The 19098-nt window shown below is 48.6% G+C and overlaps 1 protein-coding gene across 1 annotated transcript in view; it reads right to left on the bottom strand.

Moving 5' to 3' along the window:
* Positions 1 to 19098, bottom strand: part of GLG1 (golgi glycoprotein 1) — a 49473-nt gene that overhangs the window by 19653 nt on the left and 10722 nt on the right. Inside the window, exons 2-3 of the mRNA XM_088446249.1 lie at positions 1789 to 1821; positions 896 to 982 (exon numbers count right to left, since the gene is read on the bottom strand). Coding sequence (XP_088302375.1) covers positions 896 to 982; positions 1789 to 1821 — 120 coding nt within the window. The remainder of the gene's footprint in view (positions 1 to 895; positions 983 to 1788; positions 1822 to 19098) is intronic.

Consider the following 19098-nt stretch of genomic DNA (forward strand, 5'->3'; position numbering starts at 1 on the left):
ACAGGACCCACATCCCAGAGATCTCCCCGGCCTCAGACTCACCATGGACAGCGTAGGATACCCCCACATTAGTGACTAACAGGACCAATATCCCAGAGATCTCCCCGGCCTCAGACTCACCATGGACAGCGTAGGATACCCCCACATTAGTGACTAGCAGGACCAACATCCCAGAGATCTCACCGGCCTCAGACTCACCATGGACAGCGTCGGATACCCCCACATTAGTGACTAACAGGACCCATATCCCAGAGATCTCCCTGGCTTCAGACTCACCATGGACAGCGTAGGATACCCCCACATTAGTGACTAGCAGGACCAACATCCCAGAGATCTCCCCAGCCTCAGACTCACCATGGACAGCGTAGATACCCCCACATTAGTGACTAGCGGGACCCATATCCCAGAGATCTCCCTGGCTTCAGACTCACCATGGACAGCGTAGGATACCTCCACATTAGTGACTATAGGGACCCATATCCCAGAGATCTCCCCGGCCTCAGACTCACCATGAACAGAGTAGATACCCCCACATTAGTGACTAACAGGACCCATATCCCAGAGATCTCCCCGGCCTCAGACTCACCATGGACAGCGTAGATATCCCCACATTAGTGACTATAGGGACCCATATCCCAGAGATCTCCCCGGCCTCAGACTCACCATGGACAGCTTAGATACCTCCACATTAGTGACTAACAGGACCAATATCCCAAAGATCTCCCCGGCCTCAGACTCACCATGGACAGCTTAGATACCTCCACATTAGTGACTAGCGGGACCCATATCTCAGAGTTCTCCCAGGCCTCAGACTCACCATGGCCATCGTAGGATGCCCCCACATTAGTGACTATAGGGACCCATATCCCAGAGATCTCCCCGGCCTCAGACTCACCATGGATAGAGTAGATTTGCAGATCTCCTTTGCCACAGACTCAAACTTAACGTCCTTTGTCAGGTTGTATTTGAAGTTCCAGAGCAGCTGTAAAGGGATGTACAACATTATAGAAAGCATGAAGAAGCCTATGGAGGCAGCGAGATCAGCAGAATGTAGCATTACAGAGGTATCAGGCACATTGGGCTCCCAGTGAACGGGCTGGCCGCATTGTGATAGATCGTCTGAGCACAGAATGCTGCATCCGCCGTGTGTAGGCGACAGACTGCACAACGCGTAAAGTCTATCATTTCAATGCTATGTTTGGATGAAGGAGCCAGAGGGGCCTAGCAGTAACCCTGCCGGTCAGTGAGCCTCAGGAATTACACGGCAGCCATGCGATCTTCACCTGGGAACACAAGGACCCACCCTACAGCGCCAGGGTCCAGGCTTCACTATTATAATACGGTCACACTAAGGCAGGTGCTAGCCCTGTCAGATGCATTGCGGGTAGTGTTCTGTACATTGGGGAGTCAATTAAACCACACTGACAAAAACTGACACCTACGGTGAAAAGGAGAATATACATATGTACACAAACGATGACATTAAATCTTTAGCACGAAAAGGAACGGATAATGGAAGCCGCTATTTATAAGCAGTCACTGGCCAGTTCCTGAGGCCGAAACCAGCTCAAACATCACCTATTAGTGAGGGAACTTCCCCCTCAATCTAGAATCGGGGACTTTATTCTTACACTATCCAACACAAAGTGACCGGCATGGCAGGAGTCTTACCGGTCATCTAGCCTTATAGTGCGCACAATAACGCCGTAATGGCCGAGCTGTTCCGTCACTACTGCCCTGGGGATAGGAGTTAGTCAGAGGTCGCCATACACATAGCACAATACTTACGTGGTTACAGTCTGAAGAGATTTCATTGTCCGCCTGGAAAGAGAAGGAAATAATTAGGATTAAATCTCATTCACTAATCAGATATAACCCTAGAGAAGGTCGTCTGCGGCCGGTCATGTATTTCTCCAGCACTTTATATAGACCCCATTATACTGTACGCTGATCACTATAGACCACTGCCTAGAACGTTTCTCTCATCAGCAATATGTACATTATTACCCAACATACATCTTACGCTTATGTACACGCAATACCCAGTAGCAGCTCTTTCAGTAACAAGCACCAGTACCTGCACGCGTGGAGGCAGCCATTTTAAAGGCTGTACCAAGAGTGCAGCTACTGGCTAGCAACCAGTGACATCACCGAGGCACGCCGCAAACGGATTGGCTGCATTCTCATACGCTGGGCAAGCCCACGAGAGGTCTGCCACCGGCATGGGCACATTTCTGCATTTGGAGGATGGAGTAGGGGTCGGTCTGTTTTAATGTGCGACATGCACGAACCTTGGTGATGTAGCCATGGTCTCTGTGTCATGCAGTCGGGAGCAGTGCATTATGGGGGGGGGGGGGCAGACTGGGTACATCTGGGAATATCAGGCTCCACAAATCTATAGAGGAGTCTTTAGCAACGAGCAGTACAACAATCCCCAGGAAAGGACGCACTGCAAGAGGGGGGCTGCACTGCAAGAGGGGGGCTACACGGGAACCACTATGGCTGCCATGCTGTATACATCCTAGCTTAGTGCTGCCAGTTCTATAATGAGCCACCACTGGGGGCACGGTTTTCACATTATACGAATACTCTGGGCAACAACAGTAGATATGGACACACGGGCACAGTGGTTAGCATTGCTGTCTCAGTGCTGAGGCTATGCTTCCAGTTTGATGGTAAGCTGTGTGACTAATGGTGCGTACACACTGGTCGATAAAGTGGACGACTGAACGATAACGATATTGTTATCGTTCATTTTCAACCCCAAACGATAAACGATAAAGTGGACGACTGAACGATAACAATATCGTTATCGTTCAGTCGTCCACTTTATCGTTAATTTTTAACCCCAAAAAGATGGACGACGCGCGTTCCCGCGGGTCGTTCGTCATCACCGTTCATCGGGCTGACATGCAGGCCAACCTGCCGATCTCGTCAGGTTGCTGCATGTCAGGGAATGGGGGAGAGAGCCCGGAGCTGAACGATATCGGCCGGCGTAACGTGTGTGGCCATTATAGCACCAGTCATTGCCCATAGAGCAGGCGCAGAGTTTATGGACACTCCAGATCATCTGTGCGACCAACTTCAAGATTAAATCAGCAAACAATGAACAGTATTCACGTGGACAAGTAGCAATAGCCATAAAGTATATATCATCTAGCCCACACCAGGTCCTAAAATGTGATCAAACGCCTGTGACAAATAGTCCATAGCAGAATATACTGTTATTTATATCTGGTGCATCTGATAAGCAGCCCCGGCCCCCTCCTCCTATTATGTCTGTAAGGACGGTAATGTGACCCCGTGTGGCTTACCACATGCCGCAGAACTGATGGCGGCTCACGTTGGAGCAGCCAGGCTGTGTCTTAGCGCCGTGCCAAGGAGAAGAGACACCCCAGCGATAACCTCAGGGGAGCCATTGTTGGCGCTCAGACAGGAAAGGGTTACAAATCCGTTTCTCAACATTCTGATTATAGTTATTCTGCGCTGGGGAAAGATTGTTCACAAACGCAGGACACTGACGAGTTTCCGATCTGACCAGCAAGCCCACCCACAGTGTAATGCGCACAGTGCAGCAAAGACCCCCAAACCACATGTCGGGAGCTACAGGCCTCAGACACCACGGTAAATGCGCTTACAACTCTACCGTCAGAACTACGGCATTAATGGGGAGGAGGGGGCAAGGGGCAAGGCAGAACACAACAGGGCCGATTCAATTCTACACGACGTGCCGCCGAAACTCACGCAACGTTCAGCTGCCCACAATTGGCCTATTACGGTAGCTACACATCACAAGTTTCCTGCCGACATCTACGGGGTGCGAGGAAAAGCGTGCGATGCCGATGGTCATGAGGCGTTCCAGAGCACGCAGGACTGAATCTGCCGCTACACATCATAGCAGACCCCACGTTTGTGACCAGAGCGTAGAAAATGCACAATACCAAAATGTGGTCCTAATCATCGAGCCCCCGAATAAGCGCCTCTCTAGACCACAGAACTCAGGGGGCCAGTGTGACACCAACAACTGGAGCTCGGCCCAAATAGGATCATGTAACAGTACAGAAAATCTACCAGGGAAAGGCTGATACAAGCAGCAAGGCTGGGTGACAGCAATGCCAGGGCCTGGCACCCCACTGAGAGGCTGGTAAGAGCTGGCAGAAACAAATGCCCAAAGACGACAGTGTAGGGGGCAGAGCGAGCAGCGGGTCACAGTGCCTCCCATACCAGGCAGCATACGCAGATGTTACACCGACTACTGAGACATGGGGTGATGGAGTGTAATTCTCTCACGGCTTCCTCGTGTGGGGGTTATTTCAGAATGATTAATGACACGTGTCCGTTCCCTGCCCTGAGAGGAGGATTGTGAATTATGCCATGATATGTAGGCACTCGCAGGGCTGCATGCCTGTGATCGCTGTAAGTCTTATTTTCAGATTCTACCAGTTGTATTTCTAGATGTCTGGAGCCTTCATACATACTCCCGGGGGGTGCAGGGGGCAGTCTGTGATATATTTATGGCCCTAACTGCACGCGACTTGGATCAGCTAAAGATATTCCACACGTGGTCAAACGCTGAGGGGCTCAGCCACAAGTCTGTCCGTGATCCGTCATTCTTTTAATAGTTCCAGTCAGTAATGGAGAATGGTGCACAGGACTATAATCCTATCACTATAGTATCAGCAGCTTCAGGAGAATCATTACACATAAAGGGCATCACAAGTACATCTATGCCGGACCCCAGACACTACAGGATGCTGCCGACAGCTGGCCCCCATAACCCCAGACACATCATCTAGGGAAAGCCTTAAGCTGGGTACACACCTATACAATCATCGGGCCGCTCATCCAGTATCGAGAAAACGGCTATTGGATTGTATAGGTGTGTACGCTGTCCCCATGCAGGAGCGTTAGCCGATAAATGGCTTTTAACGCTCCTGCAACAGCCGGGATCGGGAGGTCGCATCTTATGTACGGCTTAATATTTATCGGTTCACCCTCTCGATCCCATAGAAGTCCGTAAACACTGTGCTGTGTCTGCTATGTCTGCACAGTGTGTGCGCAGCTGACAGGGGGTAACACTGAGCTATGTCTGCATAGTGTGTGCGCAGCTGACAGGGGGTAACACTGAGCTATGTCTGCACAGTGTGTGCGCGGCTGACCGGGGGTAACACTGAGCTATGTCTGCACAGTGTGTGCGCAGCTGACAGGGGGTAACACTGAGCTATGTCTGCACAGTGTGTGCGCAGCTGACAGGGGGTAACACTGAGCTATGTCTGCACAGTGTGTGCGCAGCTGACAGGGGGTAACACTGAGCTATGTCTGCACAGTGTGTGCGCAGCTGACAGGGGGTCACACTGGGGACAGACTGCACGGCTGATCGGGACAGTTATACCCCATCAGCCTGCAATCGAGAGAGTGTGCACCCAGCCTTAGAGTGGAGAAATAAAGCCTGGGATAGCCTGGGAGGATAGGGGCTTCCCAGCACTGACACAGGATGTCCGACGGTCAGGAAGTAGTAAAATGACTGTGCGACCTGCAGGCATCTGCCCCACCTCCCACCAGCAATACACTCGCCATACCAGACACCTGGACCCCCCCTCCCCCGTTATCCCACCATGTCCTTATAGCCTCGTTAGAGGGCTGACTTGTATTACCCCATACACATGATGTCCCTGCAAGGCTGACTGGTGAGACTCAGTAGTTATGGTGGTAATCCTCAGTGATGAGACCCAGGGGATGGCACTAAAGGGGCTGGGGAACGTGGGTGACAGCCCTGTGGGAACGCTGCAAGTTTAGTACTGGGCGTGTACAGGATGGCAATATCACCTGGAACAGAGTTATATGACGTGACACATCCACCTGCCCGGCAGGACTACAGGGAGACGCCCCGCTGGGCTACAAACTCACTGTCTCCATTGTGCAGAATGTGTGGAAGTCGTATCTCTCGTGTTTTACTGCAGAAACCCCCCCCCCCGGAAATTACATGTAATAGATACAGAACTGTGCTGCAGCCAAGGGACCCCAGCCCCATCTGTCTACATGTCCCATTTATCAAATAATCTCCATACTTACAGTCTAATGTATATTCCAAACTAGTATACATCCATCTACCAACTTTCCACTACATTCCTGCAACGTAGTCCTCCAACGTCCCCAGCAAAGCACCATCCTTAGTGTATGCCGACTTCTTCTCTCTAATATATATATATATATTTTAGGGATGAGCGGGTTCGATTCTACTCGGCTCCGTTCGGATTTAAAAACCAAATCTTATTGGCTATCAGCTGTCACGAGTTTTGGATAGCCAATAAGATTTGGTTTTTAAATCCGAACGGAACAGAGTAGAACCGAACCCGCTCTCACACACACATAAATATATATAATATTAATATATATAATATTAATATATATATATATATATATATATACACACACATATATATATATATATACACACACACACAATCATCCATCATGGGTCTCCTCCAGGTTACAGTGTGTATAAAGGCATATTGGATGCTTCAGTGAATCAGACCTGACATGCCCAGTAATGTAATATTTGCTGTGCATTATGCATGTGACTATGGAGTTTTACATATTCAATATTGGCAGACGGGATCTGTAGATACAGCAGACTTCTCCAACATGTCCCATAAGACAGCTTTCTGCAAACAGGGCTAGTTAGGACAACCAGTCTCCTGGAGGGATCGGGGGAAGCTGGCAAAGGACTGAAGATGGTGCAACGTGGGGGACAGCACAGTGCCCCCAACTGGAGAATACAGGGACTATAGCCCCATTAGCTTAGGGTTAAGCAGTAGGTTACTGTGTAGCTTTTGCAAACTGTACCATATTCCTGTGTCAGGAGATATACGTGTTATATTGTTAGTATAAACATGAACCTGGTACATTGAAAGGTTACTAAGGGCCCCTTCATAACACCTCCGCCAGTGACCTGTTCACAAAGCCTCCGCCAGGACCCCCTTCACAAAGCCTCCGCCAGGACCCCCTTCACAAAGCCTCCGCCAGGACCCCCTTCACAAAGCCTCCGCCAGTGACCCGCTTACAATGACACCGCTGGACCCCTTCACACAACAGAAGACAAATTCCAACCCTACGATTCCAGGCCACAGGACAAAGGTCATGTTTTCTGCCTAGCACTGGAGTGAGTAATCAGGCCGTGCCGTTTGCAGAGTATTTATGTTGCCATCATTAACTGTAAAACAAATTAATAATTTACTCAGGAAAGGGTTTATACACAGGCCATAAACTGGGGAACCGAAGACACCGCCTCACATCTACCCTACCACCCAGGGTAAGATAGGCAGCGCCAAGAGTCGGTAATGGATGTAAAGCTAGACCGACATCATAGGACACAGTAACCTGCATATAACACAACAACCACATCTACAGAGCAGTAACACAACCCCAGATATCCAGATAGCTATGGAGAACCAGGCGGCCTAAACCCGATGGTCCGGCTCTTATAATGATCCTGCCCGAACAGTCCGCGTAGTAATAACTGGATTCAGGTGCATAAAACCGTGCGGGTACAAGTAATAGTACTGTACAAGTCAGACAGACCCCCCATTGCACCACCTGGACGCTCTGCGCTGTGCTAATATTACTGGCTGTATGATCACAGAGCGATCTGTAGGTTATCACCTGCCCCAGCACAGTCACCATCAGTACAGAGACGCTGGACGCTCTGCGCTGTACTGATATATTACTGGCTGTATGATCACAGAGCGATCTGTAGGATATCACCTGCCCCAGCACAGTCACCATCAGTACAGAGACGCTGGACGCTCTGCGCTGTACTGATATATTACTGGCTGTATGATCACAGAGCGATCTGTAGGTCATCACCTGCCCCAGCACAGTCACCATCAGTACAGAGACGCTGGACGCTCTGCGCTGTACTGATATATTACTGGCTGTATGATCACAGAGCGATCTGTAGGTTATCACCTGCCCCAGCACAGTCACCATCAGTACAGAGACGCTGGACGCTCTGCGCTGTACTGATATATTACTGGCTGTATGGATCACAGAGCGATCTGTAGGTCATCACCTGCCCCAGCACAGTCACCATCAGTACAGAGACGCTGGACGCTCTGCGCTGTACTGATATATTACTGGCTGTATGATCACAGAGCGATCTGTAGGATATCACCTGCCCCAGCACAGTCACCATCAGTACAGAGACGCTGGACGCTCTGCGCTGTACTGATATATTACTGGCTGTATGATCACAGAGCGATCTGTAGGATATCACCTGCCCCATCACAGTCACCATCAGTACAGAGACGCTGGACACTCTGCGCTGTACTGATATATTACTGGCTGTGTGATCACAGAGCGATCTGTAGGTTATCACCTGCCCCAGCACAGTCACCATCAGTACAGAGACGCTGGACGCTCTGCGCTGTACTGATATATTACTGGCTGTATGATCACAGAGCGATCTGTAGGATATCACCTGCCCCAGCACAGTCACCATCAGTACAGACGCTGGACGCTCTGCGCTGTACTGATATATTACTGGCTGTATGATCACAGAGCGATCTGTAGGTTATCACCTGCCCCAGCACAGTCACCATCAGTACAGAGACGCTGGACACTCTGCGCTGTACTGATATATTACTGGCTGTATGATCACAGAGCGATCTGTAGGTTATCACCTGCCCCAGCACAGTCACCATCAGTACAGAGACGCTGGACGCTCTGCGCTGTACTGATATATTACTGGCTGTATGATCACAGAGCGATCTGTAGGATATCACCTGCCCCAGCACAGTCACCATCAGTACAGACGCTGGACGCTCTGCGCTGTACTGATATATTACTGGCTGTATGATCACAGAGCGATCTGTAGGATATCACCTGCCCCAGCACAGTCACCATCAGTACAGAGACGCTGGACACTCTGCGCTGTACTGATATATTACTGGCTGTATGATCACAGAGCGATCTGTAGGTTATCACCTGCCCCAGCACAGTCACCATCAGTACAGAGACGCTGGACGCTCTGCGCTGTACTGATATATTACTGGCTGTATGATCACAGAGCGATCTGTAGGTCATCACCTGCCCCAGCACAGTCACCATCAGTACAGAGACGCTGGACGCTCTGCGCTGTACTGATATATTACTGGCTGTATGATCACAGAGCGATCTGTAGGTTATCACCTGCCCCAGCACAGTCACCATCAGTACAGAGACGCTGGACGCTCTGCGCTGTACTGATATATTACTGGCTGTATGGATCACAGAGCGATCTGTAGGTTATCACCTGCCCCAGCACAGTCACCATCAGTACAGAGACTAACGCTGCTTCTGGGAGTGTCCCAACAGGAATTAGGTGTGTGAGGGCCTGAGAGCTGGCAGCAATATACCATACAGGACATGCTGGAACAAGTTCGGGCGGCTGTGCGTTACTACACACAACACATACACAGATCTGCTATAGCAGCACACACACCAGATCCTGTTACTGCTCTCCCCAGGCCATGCACTAAGGATTCCCATGTGCATACACCAGACAGATCAGAAATACTGAGGAGATGGCTCGTACACTGTATATATATTATGCTGAAAGCTCCGGCCAGCACAACCACAGAGTAACGCAATCCACCTTATTTATACACAAACGGGATGGGAAATGCTCTCATTTATTAATGACTAAACAGGGGACAACCAGGGGAACCGATATCAGGATCAGAGGATCACAGAGATCCCAGGTGGGAATCCAGCACAGGACTTGGGGCCATGTTTCAGCTCAGCTAGGCTGCAAATAAATACATGTTATACACATACAGGCCTACAAATCACGTGTCATGGACCTGACATGGATCACAATCAGGACAGTACGGATGTAACGTTCTCAGCCCCGATCCGAGACACGTGTCATGGACCTGACATAGATCAATATCAGGACAGTACGGATGTAACGTTCTCAGCCCCGATCCGAGACGCGTGTCATGGACCTGACATAGATCAATATCAGGACAGTACGGATGTAACGTTCTCAGCCCCGATCCTAGACACGTCATGGACCTCACATAGATCAATATCAGGACAGTACGGATGTAACGTTCTCAGCCCCGATCCTAGACGTGTGACATGGACCTGACATAGATCAATATCAGGACAGTACGGATGCAACGTTCTCAGCCCCGATCCTAGACGCGTGTCATGGACCTGACATAGATCAATATCAGGACAGTACGGATGTAACGTTCTCAGCCCCGACCCTAGACACGTCATGGACCTCACATAGATCAATATCAGGACAGTACAGATGTAACGTTCTCAGCCCCGATCCGAGACACGTGTCATGGACCTGACATAGATCAATATCAGGACAGTACGGATGTAACGTTCTCAGCCCCGATCCTAGACGTGTGTCATGGACCTGACATAGATCAATATCATGACAGTACAGATGTAACGTTCTCAGCCCCGATCCGAGACGTGTGTCATGGACCTGACATAGATCAATATCAGGACAGTATGGATGTAACGTTCTCAGCCCCGATCCTAGAAACGTCATGGACCTCACATAGATCAATATCAGGACAGTACGGATGTAACGTTCTCAGCCCCGATCCGAGACGTGTCATGGACCTGACATAGATCAATATCAGGACAGTACGGATGCAACGTTCTCAGCCCCGATCCGACACACGTGTCATGGACCTGACATAGATCAATATCAGGACAGTACGGATGCAACGTTCTCAGCCCCGATCCTAGACACGTCATGGACCTCACATAGATCAATATCAGGACAGTACGGATGTAACGCTCTCAGCCCCGATCCGAGACGTGTCATGGACCTGACATAGATCAATATCAGGAAAGTACGTATGTAACGTTCTCAGCCCCGATCCGAGACGTGTGTCATGGACCTGACATAGATCAATATCAGGACAGTACGGATGTAACGTTCTCAGCCCCGATCCTAGACACGTGTCATGGACCTGACATAGATCAATATCAGGACAGTACGGATGTAACGTTCTCAGCCCCGATCCTAGACACGTGTCATGGACCAGACATAGATCAATATCAGGACAGTACGGATGAAACGTTCTCAGCCCCGATCCGAGACGTGTGTCATGTACCTGACATAGATCAATATCAGGACAGTACAGATGTAACGTTCTCAGCCCCGATCCGAGACGTGTGTCATGGACCTGACATAGATCAATATCAGGACAGTACGGATGTAACGTTCTCAGCCCCGATCCTAGACACGTCATGGACCTCACATAGATCAATATCAGGACAGTACGGATGTAACGTTCTCAGCCCCGATCCTAGACGTGTCATGGACCTGACATAGATCAATATCAGGACAGTACGGATGTAACGTTCTCAGCCCCGATCCTAGACACGTCATGGACCTCACATAGATCAATATCAGGACAGTACGGATGTAACGCTCTCAGCCCCGATCCTAGACGTGTCATGGACCTCACATAGATCAATATCAGGACAGTACGGATGTAACGTTCTCAGCCCCGATCCTAGACACGTCATGGACCTCACATAGATCAATATCAGGACAGTACGGATGTAACGCTCTCAGCCCCGATCCGAGACGTGTCATGGACCTGACATAGATAAATATCAGGACAGTACAGATGTAACGTTCTCAGCCCCGATCCGAGACGTGTGTCAAATAGATACGAAAACAAACAACCCGCTCACATCCATCGTCTGACGAGAGCTGCTGGAACTGAGCAGAACGCTGTGCGTTCCTGGGATTATGGGCATGCTACTGACCACACAACGCACTTCTACACGGTACCATGGTGACACGATGTACAGAGTAAAGCTGGCCACACATCTAAAGTTTATCTGTCCAACCAGCCAACTAGTTGATTGGTTGGAATGAAAATCTGGTAACGTATGGGAGTAACTGATGATCAGCAATTTGCTCCCAAACGCTGGAAAATTGACCAAAACTGTTTGAACAAATAGTTTAGATCAAACATTTAACAAACTTGTCTGACGCCATTTTCATCTGTTTTCTGGCATTTAGGAGCAAATTGCTGATCATCAGTTACTCCCATACGTTACCAGATTTTCATTCCAACCAATCAACTAGTTGGATGTAAGTTGGTCTAGTGTGTGGCCAGTTTAATAAGACAGGAAACAGGGGAAGGGGGGGGGGGGGTCAAGCTGGGACTAACAGCAGAATAATTGGGGACACATTCGCTGGTACTACGCAGCCACGGCTCAGGTTTGGTGGCACCAGTGCCAGAAAGGTCTGGACGTGGCAGCTATTTCACATGGATGCGCCAGGGAGGCGGAGCGGGTAATTATACAGCAGGTTTATTCTTAGTAGGCTCCTACGTTGTTTTCTGTATTTTGTGACAGAGGATGTTATGTGAAGATCAGGCTGTGCTTATATCAGTGTTACCCAACAAAGAGGGGTCACCGCAGGACAGTCCACAGGCGCCAAAACACAGATACCGGAAGGTGAAAGATTTCTATTATCGCTTCCAAGTACCAGAAATAGAAACAGAAATATACGCTGGATAAACAGGCCAATATGTGTATACTTTCCCTGACGCAGTTCATTCACAGAAATTGGCGCCACCCCTCCAGACGCACAATCCCGGTGTCTCCGAGCCACCCCACTGACCTCTGGCGCAGCCTCATATCAACTCAGACATCTGTGCAACCATGGGAGTGCGCGCACTGCTACAATGCTACATATGATGTTTTAGTATGCGACGTTCCTCGTATCCATGAACCTTATGGAGTACCTTAATGTACCATGAGATCAGGGTCCGCGCAGAGGCGTGCCTGTCCGTTTGAACGCTGTTGCATGTGCGTGCATAAATTAGCCAGAGCGATTGCATATGCAGCTTGAGTACTTACAGCGTGCAACGAGGTGAGCAATCTCTAAGTAAAGTCAGGGCTGCTGTAATTCTGCGTGAGAGGCCGATGGTATTCCATGTTACTGATGTACAAGCCCCACTGCAAGGTAATACGGATGTGGTAGTGGGAGGCAGTGGGCGTCTCTATGTTGGCTGTGCGACGGCTTTGCGATAGCATTCAGTAGCATAATTTTGCAGCAGACCTGCGTGCGATTACAAAGCAGCCATCGCAATAGCGATACGTGATGAATCAGGCGCAGAGTCCGGAAGCACTGCTGCATCTTCTACACACACTAGACTGGTTCTTGTGACCCAAAAAACTCTCAATTATGAGGGACAAAAAAAATTTCCAGGGAAAAAAAAAAGAAGATTCATTCTTATAATAAGGGAACAATCTCTGGCAATGAGGGTGTTAATTACACAAACTTCTCTCTCCCAGGGCTCACCAAGGACCTACATCACCGCCATGACGGCAGGGCTAGCAATGCCAGGTCTCCACAGAGCAGTATGGCAGTGCCAGGCGATCACACATTACCAATGCAGAGAGGAGACCTCATGCCAGAAAACAATGACAGGCTGAGCTCCTGTACACAGCTGGGGAACCACAGTTTCCAGTGGCGGCAGACCACCGGTTCCGACCACGGTTATCTGACAGATATCATACAAGGGTGCTTATTCATCACAATCCGAAGGTTAATGTCCTTTTCTGACACTAACATCACAAATACCGCAATAAGAACAGAACAAATGGTTTCTTACGGGCTGCGTTCTAAAATCCTTACATTCTACTGCATGGCGTGAACCATCCCTCACGTGTTATCCCATCCCATGTAATGAAACAATTGCAAGATGTGAGAAGCTGCTGGTGACAGCACCAGTAACACAAGTATAAAGTGCATGTTCTGTTCCTCACATCACACGGTACAAGCTACAAACCTTCAGGGCCTTAATGTAACATGGAACATAGGCTCAAGGCAGGTATCCACTAACCCATTAAAATGAGCGACTGAACGATAACTATATCGTTCAAACCTTCATTAATCGTTCGCAAATCGGGCATGAAAATGTCCAAAACGACCAGCGATGCGCGCTCCCGCTGGTCGTTTGACATCATTGCCTGAACATGCTGGTCAATCTGCCGATAACGACAGATTGACCATATCCAGGGATGAGGGAGGGTGTCTGCAATAAACGACTGATCTGATCTTCCACTGCAGGGGAAGAGGAACGACTGTACAAGTACAATGTTGTAATCGTGCTGTCGTTACACTATCTGCTAGTGGCTACGCACCTTTAGTAGTCAGTGCCTGAAGCAGGCCACAGACAGGATTGTCTCATGTTGATGTCTCTGGGGAGAGGGAAAGAGCCGTGTATTATACACCCAGAGCCAGCGAGACATCCAGACACATGTAACCTGTACATAGACTGAGCATTCCAGCTCTGACACTAAACCAATAACCTCAGTCACAGACAGAGACCCCAGCAGTTGCCGATTCAGGTTATATAAAGGCCCCGCTGATACTTTACAGCTACCTGCAGGATTATCTGGGAGAGGTAAAGTCGTAATAACGGGAGAACATAGGACAATGCTGCCATAACAAGTATCAGCGCCCCCCTCGTTTCTGTAGTTTGTAACACAGAAGTCTAATCCTGCAAACACGTAATGATTAACAATTTTGTTAGTAAACGATTTTCGTTCAGTTTTTCCTTTGAAAAAGTGAACGATTTTTTGAAGTGTAATGAACGATTTTTTGAACGATGAACAAAAATGTTCCTTCCCTTAATGAAAATCGTTGGTCAGTCAGAAATGGACGATGAACTAGAAACGGGAATGCGCATGAACGATTATTGTTCGTCATAACTCAGAAACTGAACGATTTTTTGAACGATTACGACGTAGTTATCGTTAAATCGTTCAAAAAATCGTTACGTGTGTGCGCAAGATGAACACAAGCTACAAATTTTTATTAATAAGAACAATCCAAAACTTCCTTCCTTAAGAAATCACCAAACTTGAAAAAACCCCAGTGAATGGGGAAAAGTCACCATCTACTCTCTTGTTGAGGCTTCAGGTCACCTGCAGACTTTACCAGAAAACTCCTGTGTATGAGCTCTGGAGTACCAGGGACAGCAGCACTGAGACCTGGCTGCTTGGCGAGGGAAGAAACAGGGTTGTTAGAAGTCCAGAGAGTACACCAACCACAGAAACCTCCCAGCTCAACGTCCCTTGTCTGGATGGTTCCATCACACTGGGCATCACTTCCCCAATTTACCCTCTAACAATTGCCATACCCCCAATCTACAGACTAGCCACCACTTCCCCAACGTACACTCTAACCATCGCCATTTTACAGACTAGCCACCACTTCCCCATCATACACTCTAACCATTGCCATACCCCCAATCTACAGACTAGCCACCACTTCCCCGATCTACCCTCTAACCATCGCCATACCCCCAATCTACAAACTAGCCACCACTTCCCCAACGTACACTCTAACCATCGCCATACCCCCCAATCTACAGACTAGCCACCACTTCCCCGATCTACCCTCTAACCATCGCCATACCCCCAATCTACAAACTAGCCACCACTTCCCCAACGTACACTCTAACCATCGCCATACCCCCCAATCTACAGACTAGCCACCACTTCCCCAATTTACCCTCTAACAATCGCCATACCCCCCAATCTACAGACTAGCCACCACTTCCCCAACGTACACTCTAACCATCGCCATTTTACAGACTAGCCACCACTTCCCCATCGTATACTCTAACCATCGCCAGACCCCCAATCTACAAACTAGCCACCACTTCCCCAATCTACCCTCTAACCATCGCCATTTTACAGACTAGCCACCACTTCCCCATCGTACACTCTCACCATCGCCATACCCCCAATCTACAGACTAGCCACCACTTCCCCGATCTACCCTCTAACCATCGCCATACCCCCAATCTACAGACTAGCCACCACTTCCCCATCGTACACTCTAACCATCACCATACCCCCAATCTACAGACTAGCCACCACTTCCCCAACGTACACTCTAACCATCGCCATACCCCCAATCTACAGACTAGCCACCACTTTCCCATCGTACACTCTAACCATCGCCATACCCCCAATCTACAGACTAACCACCACTTCCCCAATCTACCCTCTAACCATCGCCATACCCCCAATCTACAAACTAGCCACCACTTTCCCATCGTACACTCTAACCATCGCCATACACCCAATTTACAGACTAGCCACCACTTCCCCATCGTACACTCTAACCATGGCCAAGTCCCCAATGTACACTATAGCAAAGGGCCATCAGAACATACAGGCTTAATGGGCAGCTGCCTAGAGTCCCACAATTCCATGGCCTTCCAGCTGGACTGGTTCGCAGGGGGCATCTCATGGAGTGTGCGGCCGTTTGAGCCGTGCAGGTAGCCAGCTAAGAGGCAGGTAGAGAAAGCTGTGCCCTGGCTGCTCTGATTGTGAATCAGAGCGGACAGACAGTATTCTTTACCTGCCTCCCAGCCTGTAGCCACAGAGCTGGATTATGGTGGTGGTGGTGAGCTCTCTCAGGAGTCCCCCCCATACTTAAATCACAGCTGCAGTGCAGAGCAGGAACTGCACTGCGACCTGGAGAAGAGCAGAGGTAGGCGGAGTCCATAATCCTCACTTTACATAATGCTTTTTTATTTTCGAACATTGGATTTGTTGAAAGTACCAATAAGTATAAAGGATTAATTTTATTAACCATTTACATTTTTATTCCCTTGAATAAGTGGGGAGGGGCCGAGTGCATTGCTTTGCCCTGGACCTACAATGCTGATAAGACAGCCCCCTGCGCTAGGCGCCACCACGTCCCCAATCTACAATCTAGTCACAATCACTTCCAAATAGAGGGAATAGCAGATAGTTTAGGAATTTATTGATTTTCTAATAAAATAGTCACATATAATTACAGCAATAAAGTGAAATAAAAAAAACAAAGTAAATAAAGTTAGATTAGTGATGTCTTCAAACAGAATGAAATAGATTGAGCACTGATGATACTAGTGTGTATAGGACTGGTATATCTATGTACATAGAGGAGGTCACTTTTAGCTGGTCGTTAGAATCATTATTATGATTATTTAGGGAAGTCACAAATTTCTAAGCTTATTTATTCTCCTCTCTGTGGTAATATTAATCTCTATATGTATTATTACAATGTTGAAGAAATGTATCTTTCCTATATTGGTGTTATACAGATCACAGAATATTAAATAAGTGATGGATTCACTCTATGGCAGGGGTGGCCAGACTTTTGGACTCTGATCTACTTTTAAAACTAAAAACCTTTTGTGATCCCCTGTAGTTGTGCCCCTCAGGCAACGCCCCCCGCCCCACAGTTGCGCCCCTCAGGCAATGCCCCCCTCGCAGTTGCGCCCCTCAGGCAACGCCCCCCACCCCCGCAGTTGCGCCCCTCAGGCAACGCCCCCCACCCCCGCAGTTGCGCCCCTCAGGCAACGCCCCCCACCCCCGCAGTTGCGCCCCTCAGGCAACGCCCCCTGTAGTCAAGCCCCCTATAGCAGTGTCCCCAGTACTAGCTCCCCCTCCCAGTGCAGAAAAGCCTGCTCACACCCCTGTGAAGAAACGTACCTGTCTTCACGCTGGCACCGCTCCACACCATCAGGGCTCCAGAGTCCCACCATCGCTGCCTGATGGATCCAACAGGCGCGCAGGCTCCTCCATCGCATGACGTCACCCGCACACTACATCACTGGGAACGCTGGCCTCTGAAGTGATCAGAGACTTCTTTAGCCTCTGATCGCTTCAGAGGCCAGCGTTCCCAGTTGCTGTGATTAAGTTGGTCGTGATCTACCATCTGCGAGCGACCGGTAGATCGCTATTGACATTTTGGCCGGGCCTGCTCTATTGGGTCAATTCAATTACATGCAAGGTGGGGAGTTGCTGTTGCAATGACAAAGAAATGGCAGCAGCCAAACCTGGAAACTTGCCCCGCTCACGACCCGATCTGGTCATAGACTCGCTGATTTTAGTATGTAACCCTATGGGGCTGTGATCAAATACTCGCGGATAACTGAATCTATCCCACAGAGTGAATACATCACTCATTCAATATGTTACTGTGATCTGTATAACAATACAGGAAGGTTACATATTCTTATAATGTTGCAGAAATGTATAAATTTTGACATTGCCACAAAAAAATTGTTGTACAATAAACAAACTTCCCGAGATCACCTTATTCAACTGCAACTAAAAGCGACACAATCATGTACATGCAACTGGAAAAATGTTTATATACCAATTACACCCAGAGTACATGGTTACCAGCAGATAGATGGTTCGGGGCGTGCATCGGGGAGTTGATACTGATCGCCCCTGGGCGCATGCTCCCTAAAGACTATATGGTTTAAGGAGTCCTGAATTAGATGCTCTATTGTAATTCAGATGAAAGTGTTACTTAAACAAGGTCGGTTTGAAAAGGTTCAATATGAACCGAATTGACATTTAGTCTGGCTGAACTGTATTCTTTGTGAACAATAAACGGATGAACTTTTGGCAGTAATTAGTGCCCCTGTCCAGGTTCCTAGTAGGTGGTCTATTTATGTTTGATCCTGTAGTGGGATCATTGGAAGCACCCCAATATGTTGGCACTACGTTGAAGATGTGAGCGCAAGAGGGGTGCATTATATAATATAGGGTATATCCTCCCCCCCTCTTTATAGTATAAGGAGGGGGGAGGATATTATATAATATAGGGTATATAAGATATAAACCTCCCGGATATCCTGCAGGCACTCCAGCACAGCCAGGGTATATAATAATATGTGTATATCAGGGTATAGTATAAGGAGGGGGGAGGATATTATATAATATAGGGGTATATAATATAAGATATATACCTCCCGGACATCCTGCAGGCACTCCAGTCCTGCAGGCACTCCAGCCCAGCCAGGGGATATAATATGTATATATCAGGGTATAGTATAAGGAGGGGGGAAGATATTATATAATATAGGGTATATAATATGATATATATACCTCCCGGACATCCTGCAGGCACTCCGGCACAGCCAGGGGATATAATATGTATATATCAGGTATAGTATAAGGAGGGGGGGAGGATATTATGTAATATAGGGTATATAATATGAGATATATACCTCCCGGACATCCTGCAGGCACTCCAGC

This window comes from Taudactylus pleione, unplaced genomic scaffold (assembly GCF_031769625.1).
Source record: "Taudactylus pleione unplaced genomic scaffold, aTauple2 ptg000394l, whole genome shotgun sequence".
NCBI classification, from domain to species: Eukaryota; Metazoa; Chordata; class Amphibia; order Anura; family Myobatrachidae; genus Taudactylus; species Taudactylus pleione.